At 40.0% G+C, this 12,000-nt stretch overlaps 2 protein-coding genes across 3 annotated transcripts; one reads left to right on the forward strand and one right to left on the reverse strand.

Moving 5' to 3' along the window:
- Positions 1-1,401: 1,401 nt before the first annotated feature.
- On the forward strand, positions 1,402-1,966 carry LOC147502625 (uncharacterized). The gene is made up of 2 exons (XM_086604576.1): positions 1,402-1,457; positions 1,501-1,966. Exons 1-2 carry the CDS (start codon positions 1,402-1,404, stop codon positions 1,964-1,966), a joined length of 522 nt encoding a protein of 173 aa, XP_086460702.1.
- A 6,662-nt stretch (positions 1,967-8,628) lies between these two features.
- LOC147502626 (uncharacterized) lies at positions 8,629-10,693 on the reverse strand. 2 transcript variants are annotated; one of them, XM_086603885.1, is made up of 2 exons: positions 10,193-10,693; positions 8,629-9,883 (listed from the first exon to the last, which is right to left on the reverse strand). In XM_086603885.1, the coding sequence occupies exons 1-2, from the start codon at positions 10,650-10,652 to the stop codon at positions 8,730-8,732; spliced, it is 1,614 nt and encodes a 537-aa protein (XP_086460011.1). In that variant the 5' UTR covers positions 10,653-10,693; the 3' UTR covers positions 8,629-8,729. The 2 variants fall into 2 exon arrangements, with proteins under 2 accessions (XP_086460011.1, XP_086460010.1); XM_086603884.1 differs by having other exon boundaries at positions 8,629-10,687.
- Positions 10,694-12,000: the final 1,307 nt, after the last annotated feature.

Genomic DNA, 12,000 nt, shown 5'->3' on the forward strand with positions numbered 1-12,000 from the left:
TTGATGGGGCCTTGATAGGTTGGCACCCGGACAGAGATGGGTTGGGTATGGACCTGGATGGGAACATGGGTGTGGAATGTAGCCCGGAAGCAAGGGGCTTGGGTCAAGGTACTGATACAGATTATGATAGAGTGGAAAAGACCCAATGGATGGTGGGTGGCTTGGTGGACACAGGAGACCTAGGATTGGAGGGTACTAGCTTGGGAACTGAAAAAGCTTTAGGGAATGATTACCTCGCCGAAAAATAGTTCTCCTCACCTTACCGAGGCAATTATTCCTCTCCTTGATTATAATGCACAAGATGGGACTAAGCGTGCCTCAATCCAGACTGGAACTGAGACAACTAATTTTTGTTTCATTGGGCAACCAACACGAGGTAAGGGGGACAGATCCTTGGGAGCTTGAGGAACAAAAAAGAGGAGCTTTTTCAGATGCATTAGAAAGGTTTTAGAAGCGACGGGAGTGGGAAAGAAAAGAAAAGTGTTCAATCGGTCTGGAGAAGAGCTTGCAACAGATAATATGGGTGATCATGGGTGGGGAAGGATTAGCTTAAGACTGGCCATACAGAAATCAAAAAGGGCAAAACTCGAAGCTGATGATCTGAGGGCAAGGGGGCTGGGACATTATTTGATTCCAGACAATGCTCTGATTATCTCAGTCTCTAGTGACTCGATGGAATCAAGTGTACCATCAGAACATTCTTTGGATTCCAGTGAGCCGTCTGAAGCTTCAGGAGGAGACATCCCTGAAGAAGACATTCCTTCGGATGCTTTCTCAGAGGAAGAAGAGGCATATTCATCAGAGGAAGAAGATGATTATTCATCAGACGAGGAAGAAGGGGATCCATCAGAGGAAAATGAGCAAGGTATGGTGGTGTATAATGAGAATCAACAGGAAAAGGTCTCGATAGGGAATGCCCCTCGAGAACTGGTATATGAGTCTGAGGACAGTATCACCCAACCACAACCTCTGGCAGTTGATGACTCATCTGTGGTGAGACGTCTCAACCTCAAGTTCAAAGAACAACAGAAGAAGAAAGATAAGAGAAACAAGAAACAAAGTGGTTTATGTAGCAGGTATGGTGCTGATGCAAGCTCAAGGGTAACAATGGTGAGTCAAGTAGCAGTGGAGGTCTGTGTGGCCCTCCTCCAGGGTTCGCAGTGGCTGTCCCCAAATAGCTGCCTCTTTAGAAATGATACAAGCTTGGAATTGCCGAGGAATAGGTTCCTCCACGGCAATTCAAAATGTAAAGGATCTAGTAAGACAACACCAACCTGATATAGTTTGCTTGTCTGAAACAAAAGTAGGAGAAAATAGGATCAGTCAGTTAAGTAGGGAGATAAAGTATGATAATTCCTTTTGTGTTCCGGCTAATGGGCTGAGGGGTGGTCTGGCTATGTTATGGAAAATGAGAGTCAATCTGGAAGTGATGGGAGCAACGACAAATCAGATAACAGGTAAACTTTCAGATTATAATAGCTCTAATACTTGGTTTTTCAGTTTTGTTTATGGAGAACATAATGCTCATCTTAGACATAAGTTCTGGACTGAACTGAGGGAAATTGCCCCTGCTATACCTGGCCTTTGGATCATTTTTGGGGATTTTAACACTGTAAAATCCCTTGATGAGAAAGTTGGGGGCAAGTCTATTTTTACAAATTGCATGTTTGATTTTAACTCTTTGATAAATGATTTGGGTTTGATAGACCTGGGGTATAAAGGACCCAAGTTTACTTGGAACAACAATAGAAAGGTAAAGGATAACATCCTTGAAAGGCTTGATCATGATTTTTCCACTGCTGAATGGATGGACCAGTTTCCCAACATGGTGGTCAGAAATGTTGCAAATGCCACATCAGACCACCTATCCCTTATGATACATCTCAAGCCAAAAGTGGAGAAAACGGATAGGCCCTTCAGATTCTTTAATATGTGCTTCAAACTGAATCCTGTAAGCCTGTTATAGATCAGGCGTGGAATGAGGTAACTCATGACTTGCCTGATTGGAGAGTTATACTTAGGATAAAGAATACTAAAAAAAGCCTTAAAGCTTGGAATAAAAAAGAGTTTGGTAATATATTCCATAACATAAAGAAGATCCAACAGGATCTAGATAGAGTGCTCCAAAAGGACTTCAACCCTACCAATCATGAGAAAGCAAAGAAGCTGAAAGCTAACTTGTTTGATTGGTATGAAAGGGAAGAAACCTTTTGGAAATAAAAATCTAGCCAACACTGGATAAAAGAAGGAGGGAGGAACACTAAGTTCTTCCACCTATCCAATGTCTACAGAAGAAAAGACAGTGGGGGCAGCTGGAAGGAGGGAAGGCAGGAGGTGGGTATGGCAGTTAAAGAATACTTTGATGATATCTATGCTTCAGAGGAACCTGATATCAACGAAGATATTCTTACACTGTTCTCTCCTTGCATTACTGAGAGAGAAAATGAGATCCTCACTGGATGTCCTACGGGGGCAAAGATTTGGAATGTGGTAAAAAAGATGAGGGCTCTGAAAGCCCCTGGACTTGATGGTTTTCAGGGCTGTTTCTATCAGCAGTGTTGGGATGTTATTGGCAATTCCATTATTGAGTGTGTTAAGAACTTTTTTACTCAAGGCAGCATGAACCCTAGCTTCAATGAAACTTTTATTGCTTTAATTCTTAAGATATCTAACCCTGATCATATGTCTAAGTTCAGACCTATAAGCCTGTATAATTTCTGCTATAAGATTATAGCAAAAATTCTAGCTAATAGGCTCAAAGCTCATATAAATAAGATTGTCTCCCCTTTTTAAGGAGCCTTCATAAAAGGTAGGAGCATAGGGGATAATATTGGCTTAGCTAGTGAGATCTTTTATAATATGAATCATATGAAAACCAAAAAAGGTTTTATGGCCCTTAAGATGGATATGACTAAAGCTTATGATAGAGTAGAATGGACCTTTATAGATAATATCTTTCAAAGGTTGGGTTTTAGTGATAAGTGGAGACTCCTCATCTCCCAATGTATCTCCACAGTTTCTTATAGAGTGTTATTGAATGGTTCTCCCCTTAAGCAGTTTACTCCTGATAGAGGCCTGAGACAAGAAGATCCTCGATCTCTCCCCTTACCTGTTTATTCTTGTGTCTGAAGTGCTATCAAGGATGATAGCCAGAGCAGAAAGTAATAGAGACATCCATGATATTAAGATCAGGAGGAATGCTCCCCATATTACTCATCTCCTGTATGCGGATGATCTAATTTTATTCACTAAAGCTAATCTAGTAGAGAGTGGAAAGCTTAAGATCATCCTTGAGGATTACTGCAAAACTTCGGGACAAAAAATAAATTTTGATAAGTCCAGCATCTTCTGTAGTAAAAATGTCCATAAAATGCATAGTAAGATTTAAAAAAAATTCTGGAAGATGCGAGTCTTTGACAGAAAGGATAAATACTTGGGGGTCCCTATTGTTCTCTCCCAAAAGAAGAAAGAGGACTTTGACTTCCTGGTGGACAAAGTACATAATAAGGTTAAGGGGTGGAGGGCAAAAGTCCTATCTCAAGCTGGAAGGACTACCCTCATTCAAGCTGTAGCTCAGGCTACACCTCTCTTTGCCATGGCCACCTACAAGCTCCCTCGATCTACTTGCAAGAAGATTGATAAAGCTTGTAGGAATTTCTAGTGGCATGGGCAGGAAGATAGCAAAAGTATCCACACCACAGGGTGGGATAGTATATGCAAACCTAAGGCCTTGGGAGGCCTTGGGCTGAGAAAAGCTGGGAATATGAACAAGGCCATGCTTGCAAAGCTGGCATGGAAAGCTCTTACAGATGGCACTTCTATATGGGCTAAGACTTTCCTTGTTGTTTATGGGAACTGTTGGTTTGATGTTAAAGCTGAACCCCCACCTTAGGCCTCTTGGTTCTGGAAGGGAGTTCATAGGACTGCCAGGGACATCCTACCAGGGGTTGTTTGGAGCATTGGCAATGATGACAAGGTCAATATCATGAAACAACCTTGGATCCTCATAAATGATGCCCCAGCTAAACTGGAAGAGATGTTACCTAGCAGACCAGACCTTGAGAGTCTAAAGGTGAGGGACTTGATGGTAGGGGATGATGCTGGGTGGGATAACCAGAAGGTTGACAGGTTGTTCCCACCTAAAATAGCCACCCTCATTAAGCAAGTGGTGATCAGACCCTCCACTCTGGCAAGTGACTCAGCCAGATGGGGGGATACCAGGAATGGTAAACTTTCTGTAAAGTCTGCCTACCACTTCTTGAATAACTCTGACTGGCAAGGAGGCACATCCTCTTTTAACACAAAGAGTATCCTGACTCTCTGGAGAACAAAGTTGCCAACCAACATGCAACTTTTCATATGGAAACTGTAAATGGGCATCCTTCCCACAGGGGAAGTGCTGAATAGACACAATCTTAAGGGAGACTTCACTTGTCCTCTTTGTTGGACTGAACTAGAAGACCCAAACCATTTATTTTTCCAATGTGAATGGATAAAGATGGTATGGTTTACCTCCGAGTAGGGAGCAAGAGTGGAAAAGAGAGCAGCTCTGACTATCAGGGATTGGTTGGATGAATTTCTAGAGTGGACTAAGGGCAAGGATCCTGGTCTTGCTGAAAAGGGGATGCTTGCAATCATTCCCCTACAAGAGATATGGGATATAATAAGGAACAAAACCAAGTTTGAGGGTAAAGCACCCAATAGGGATGGGCTGTTGCGAAGGGTTTATGTTAAGAAGAGTAGATACAACCAAGCTTTTACTGATACTCAGGGAGTGAATACAACTAACTCAGACCCCTCTGCTCACTATTTTTTTTTTCACTAAACACTCCCTGCTCACTCATCAGGTATTCATTTTCCTTCCCCTCAAAACCCCATTTCCCATTCTTCATCTCAAATGTACCTTTTTTAGGGTTTCGATTTCGCTCTTACTTTGTTTAATAATCTCTCTATTTTTTCAGGTCGTTAGCACAATTCGCATCTCATTTTTTTTTTGCTGTCCAAGTAAGAAAACAACTCACTCACATTTCTCTATATATTTTGCTGTGTTGTGTTGTGTTTGTTTATTTCTCTAGTAGTCGTGGGAGTTTTGGAGCAAAACGATGAAAGTGAAGAAGAAGAAGGAAATGTTACCTTTGGAGCTAATTTTCTTGTCAACATCATCGCTTCAACTCAAGTCAAGTGTGAAATTGTGAACGATTCAAGGGAATAATAATGGTTCTGGGCCAATTATTTGGTTCAATAAATCAAAATGGTTTAAGGCCTACTTAATATAAAAAGCCCAAGTTTGTGTGTTGTACACTTGTACTATGGTCTATGGGAGACATAGTTTGGAACATTGTTCAATCCTTACTGCCATTCTAAGTCCCCAGGAAATATGGAAAGTGGTGAACAACCTTGGAAGTCTTAAGGCACCTGGATCAGATGGGTTCCAGGGGGTTTTCTTCAAATCTTTTTGGCCTACTATTTCCCTTGTGGTGTCTGAGGCTATTCATGATTTCTTCAACTTTGGGTGCTTACCTTTAACTCTCAATGAAACTTTCATAACTCTCATTTCCAAAATCCCAAATCCTGAGCACATCTCAAAATTCAGACCTATAAGTTTGAGTAACTTTATATACAAAATTATCTCTAAAATCCTTGTAAATAGGCTTATACCTTTACTTCACAAGCTGTTCCCCCCGCCCCCATCAAGCATCTTTTTTAAGGGCAGATCAATAGGGGATAATACTAGCATGGCCAGTGAGATCTTTCATGGCATGAAAAAGATGAAAAAGAAGAAGCAAGGTTGGATTACTATTAAACTTGACATGGCCAATGCTTTTGATAGAATGGAGTGGAGCTTTATAGACCTTATTCTTGATAAACTTGGTTTTTCTGCAAAGTGTAGGAGTCTGATCCAGAAATGTCTCTCCACTGTCACCTATAATGTGCTCCTCAATGGTTCACCACTCAGCAAAATTTATCCCTTCAGAGGGCTGAGACAAGGAGATCCCATCTCCCCCTATCTTTTCATCCTTGCATCTGAAGCTCTTTAAAAAATGCTCCTTAGAGAGGAAACCTTAGGTAATAACAGTGGCATCAAGCTTAAACCTAGGTCTATCCCCCTCACTCATCTTCTTTATGGAGATGATCTCATAGTTTTCTGCAAAACCACCTTCCAAGAAGCTAGCTCCATGAAAGCCATCATCAAAAGTTACTGTAAGGCATCAGGCCAAGCAGTAAACTGAGATAAATCCAGTGTTTTCTTCAGCACAAATGTCAATACCAAATAACAAAGTTTTATAAAAAAGCTTTGGAGAATAAAGAGCTTCAATGAGAATGAGAAGTACCTAGGTGTCCCTATTGCTCTTTCTGCCAAAAGGAGTAAAATTTTTGATTTTCTGATAGATAAAGTTCAGAGAAAGATGACTGGTTAGAAAGCTAGGGTTTTATCACAAGCTGGAAGGGGAGTTTTAGTTAAGATCGTGGCCCAAGCCATCCCCACCTATACTATGAGTACTTACCATGTCCCCATCAAAATTTGCAATAAGCTGGATCAACTTACAAGAGATTTCTGGTGGAATGGTACTGATTCATCCAAAACCATACACACTATCAACTGGGACAAGTTATGCTCTCCAAAAAGCCATGGAGGTATTGGGTTTAGGAAATCTAGAACTATGAACTCTGCCTTGCTGGGAAAGCAGTATTGGAATATGCTGCAGAATCATGAATCTCTTTGGTCCAATTTCTTCAAGTCCACCTATGGTAATTGGCGGAGAGCAAAGGATACTGAACACATGCCCTATGCCTGCTCCTACTATTGGAGGGGTATATGCAAACACTTGGCTGTCATTCAGGAAAACTCTTGCTTCTCTGTGGGGGCTGGTAATTCCATTTCTTTTTTTAATGATCCATGGATTTCTCTTAACAACAAACCTCTCAATCTACAAGACTTCAAACCACAAGACACTACCTTACATTCTCTTAAAGTCAACCACATCATCCGACCTGAGTCATTGACTTGGGATTTAAATAGGATTGGAGAATTGTTTCCAACCTACATAAAATATATCATCAGCCTTATTCATCTCAGGCCAAGTCATAGCCAGGACCATCTCATCTGGCTAGGACACAAGAAAGGCAAATATACTGTCAAATATGCGTACAATCTCTTATGTCATGAAACTGATATTGCTCACAGCTCTAGTTTCAATCCTAACACTCTGAAAAAGATTTGGAAGCTGAAGATTGAGGCAAATTTCCAAATTTTTCTCTGGAAATTGTACATGCATTATTTGCCTACTGGGGAGCTTCTTGCCCCAAGGAGGTTTAAGGGAGATTTATCTTGTTGTTTTTGTTCTAAGGAGATAGAGTCTGATCTCCACCTCTTTTTCAACTGTGAATGGACTAAATACCTCTGGTATGCCTCTGATGCTTCCATCAGAGTTGATTCCTTTCATTATTTATCTTGTAGACAATGGATTGAATTATTTATACTTTGGAATGAAAATGTTGATGAAGATCTTAGCAAGAGAGGGTTGTTCTGCCTTACTCTTTTATATAAGATATGGAAACATAGGAATTTGGTTAAGTTTAAAAATGGTACTGCAGTACATACTGTTATTTGGAATAATAATCATATTACTTGGAGCAACCATCTGGAGGCTTTCAAGATGGCTGACCAAACAAATCCTGTATACAGGGCTGCACATGTAGTACATAATCAGGATGATATCTAGCCTTCTTTTCATTTTGATGCGGCATATGATAGAAATAGTTCCAGAGGAGCAGCTGGAGTGATTAGTAAGGATGCTGATGGAAACAATCTCACTGCAGCTTTTACAAAGTTCATAGCCAACAATGCCTAGGAGGCTGAATTTTTTTCAGCGGAACTAGAATGCAAACTGCTGCATCATCTCTCTCCACAAGCTGCAAGATTTCTAGGAGACAACAAAGCAGTGATGGAAACTATTGCCCAGGATGGAGAAGCTACAGACTGGAACTGTATGCCAATTGTTCTGAACATTAGAAATTTTGTTAACTCTCTGCATTTTCCTCTTATATGTAATTGGATTAGTAGAACTTTGAATGGGGAGGCTCATATCTTAGCACAGTGGGATATGAAATTCTCAGGTGGAGAGCCTCCACCAAGTTTTTTGAACTGTAACCTTCTATATTTTGAAGTGTAATATATAAGAAGATTGGGTTATCGAAAAAAAAAAAAAAACAACTGGAGATTAGATGCTATTAGGTGCATGATTATGGGCTTATGTCAGCCTTTTACCTTTTGTAATTTTAACTGGATTAACAGAGGTTCAAATTTTGAAACCCGCGACCTAGCTAAGTGGGCCTTCAAAAAGCTTGATGTGAGCCTGCTGCCTAGACATCTTTTAGAGAGTAGCACTGTACTTTTGATGCTATAATATATGACATGTTTCTTTTGTAATTTTAACTGGATTAGCAGAGGTTCAAATTTTGAAACCCGCGACCTAGCTAAGTGGGCCTTCAAAAAGCTTGATGTGAGCCTGCTGCCTGGACATCTTTTAGAGAGTAGCACTGTACTTTTGATGCTATAATATATGACATGTTTCTACCAAAAAAAAAAAAAAAAAAAAAAAAAAAAAAAAAAAAAAAAACATGTTCATTCTGGCAATTAATATGAAATAACTAAAATGTTAATGTTTCATAGTCTTGTACATATAAATTCTGTGTTGTAATGCCAATAAATATGGACATATTCAACTTCAGCCCTTACATGGTGGAAGAGGGTTTCCACACAACCCCTCATTGCCAGAATATGAGCTCACTGGAAAGTCAGACAGAGGTTTTCCAAATGGTATTTCTCCCACCAAAAGATTATCTGATAAATCCAAGTCTCTCAATTTTGTCATCTTCAGAAAACCATTCGGTATCTCACCTGTAAATCTGTTCCTCTGAAGCTTTAAATTCGCTAACGAAGTCACATTGCCCAGAGATTCTGGCAAGTTGAAACTCAATCCATTGTAACTTAAATCTAAGCTTGTCATTGAGCCCAATCTTCCTATAGAAACTGGTAATCTACCTGTTAAATGATTATGGGATAAACTGAGGTACCCGAGCGAACTTTGTAAACCGACGTCAATCACCTCAAGACCACCAGAGAATCTGTTATTAGATAGATCAATGTATGTTAGTGGAAACATGCTTGCAATGTTGAATACCTGATCAATGGGTCCAGTTAACTGATTTGACTGAAGATCAAGCACACCCAAGTATTGCAAGTTTGTGATTGTGTCTGGTATCTTTGAAACAAGTGAGTTCCTTGATAGGTTCAACGAGTAGAGCGAAGTCATACTACCTAGCCATGGCGGTATACTACCAGTTAGATGATTTGCCGACAAGTCTAGGTATTGCAATGGACTATTCCGCAAGAATTCTGGAAATGCTCCAGTCATACCAGACTCTGCCAAAAAAAGCCGGCAGAGGGAAGACATGTTTCCTATCCATTTAGGAATGGACGACAAATTTAAACGATTAAAGGACATATCAAGTATTTGAAGATTTTGAAGGGAAGACATCTCATGTGGTAATGGACCTTCAATTAGATTGTAGGAAATAGTGAGAGATAATAGTTTAGAGAGTTGACTGATCGAAGTTGGTATCTGGCCAGTTAGCTGATTGCCATTGAGGTATAGCTCAGTCACAGACAACAAATTTCCAATGGTAGAAGGGATTGCTCCTTCAAGCATGTTGTTTGCAAGTGAAACTCTTTGGAGAGATGCAAGATTTCCAAATGCAGGAGGAATTGGTCCAGTTAAATGGTTATCGTGCAGCCTAAGGAATCCAAGCGATGGCATGTCACCATATCTTGATGGGAATGTGATCTCTCCCTCCAGCAAATTTGTGTCCAAGTACATTTCTGAAATGGAACTTAAGTTAGTTAAAGACATAGGTAGTTTTCCACTCAAAAGATTGCTTGAAAGATCAAGCTGTTCCAACTTTTGCAACGACCCTATGTCATCGGGTATATGACCTGTAAATGAATTGCTATGAAGATCCAGGTACACCAAACTTGTAAGGTTTGTAAATGAAACAGGTATTGGACCCGAAATTTGATTCGAACACACAAGAAATTTGCTAAGATTCAGTAGCATTCCAAGGCTCCTAGGAAGACGGCCACCTAGGTGATTCTCATATAATCCAAGTTCTTCAAGTTTTGAGAGCTTACCAATGCTTTCAGGTATAGGGCCACTGAGGTTGTTTCCATTTAGATAAAGCTTTCGGAGATTTGGGAGGTGGTAACCAATTAATGGTGGGATAGTTCCAGCAAGACTGATAAGCCCGCCGAGATCTAGAACTTCAAGAGATGTGAGAAGCGTTATCGATGGTGATAAACGGCCCTCCATCTCTGACTGAAAAGGCAAGCCTTCCTCGGTGACAAAGAGTCCTGGAAGTAGCAGCTCTGTCACCCTCCCGGTCTTATTGTTGCAAGAAACACCTTCCCAGTTGCAGCAGTCATGACCAACCCACTTCTTGAGTCTGTCCGAAGTGTCTACATGGATCCCTGCTTTGAAAGCAGTTAAACCCTTCAGGTCTTGGGGGTTGCATACTTCACTTGCTCTTGTCTTCATTTCTCCAACTGTTATGATGATGAACATAACAACAGTCCATGAGACCTTTCTACCCATTTTCTTTTCTATCTAGACAGTGTACTGTGATTGTATATGAATAGAGTTAAAAGTTGGAACACACAGTGAGGAATTTATATAGGAGGGTTTGTAGTTTTGTAGTTCACTGAAAAGAGATAAAAAGTAATGAACTAATTAATGACGGAAAACGATGGTCAAAGATTTTATTCTACTTTCCCTTTTTCTTTTTCCTTATACAGTTTTTAGACTGGACTCTGAACAGAAAAAAACTTGCGCTACTTTTTGTTCGTGGTTGAAAACTTGAAATCAACAGCCTTCTTTTGGAAATGAAACCATTAATAACTCAGTCATCCACTTTTAATGCTATGAAGACCACTCCGGCACTCCCCTCCTCATAGTTCACATTTGGGTTCTTGGTTCTCGTAAGCAATGCTAAACAAGCTATCAGAGTATGATATATGAATATATGATCAAGTGAGATTTGAGAAGCACCGTATCATTAGAGAAAGATTCTCACACTATATGAAAGCTGTATGGAAAATTATCAGAAGTTATATCTGGCTATTACTTTACTGCTGCTCTGCTACAGGCCACATGTCTCTCAGATTTAAACTTTTTCTTTTGCTCCTTTTGCAAAGATTCTACCAATAACATTTGTAAATATTACATGTTCAGAGAACAGGTCGATTCTCTCAGGGAACCTCTGATTAGTTTTGGAATACCAGTAAGGATCCCAAGACACTACACTACTGCTGTTTAATGCAAAACAAGGTTCTTTGTTGGACCCTAGGAACCTGCAAGTGATACAAATTTAAAGATAACATGCAAATTGCAATAATAGCAATGTTAAAAATAAATTTGTAGTTTCGTTTCAATGCCGTTGCATTACACTGATGGATCTGTTATGTGTCACATTTGCTTCCGATAAACATATAGACTGCTGTCCTAAATATAAACCTTAAACTAAGAGTTGTTCTTCACTTTCACCCACTTTACCTGGTTTCACTTTGTGAGCAAATTAAATTCTGTCACCAAGCCTACCCGGCTATACTAAGCAAGGTTTAAAGAGGCCAGTGCAAGTGCAGCAACACTGGAAAACTATGGGTGCATAAGCATTCAAAATAAGTTTTTCTACGCAAAATAAGAAAGGAATATTCGATAGAGTATGACCATGGACAAAACAGAAATATAGGCAATTATGAGGAAGGAAAGGATTGGGTAGAAATGTAGAATTTGACCAAAAAATATTCTCAACCAACAAATGTAACAACCTCAACATGAGCAGTATGGGCAGCCTATATTCCATGTCAATGGTGGCAAAAAAAGAGTTTGTCTACCCCGAGGACATCCTCATAGGGACGAGGTCCGCGACCGTTGGATGTGTAAT

This window comes from Coptis chinensis, chromosome 4, assembly GCF_015680905.1.
Source record: "Coptis chinensis isolate HL-2020 chromosome 4, ASM1568090v1, whole genome shotgun sequence".
Lineage (NCBI taxonomy): Eukaryota > Viridiplantae > Streptophyta > Magnoliopsida > Ranunculales > Ranunculaceae > Coptis > Coptis chinensis.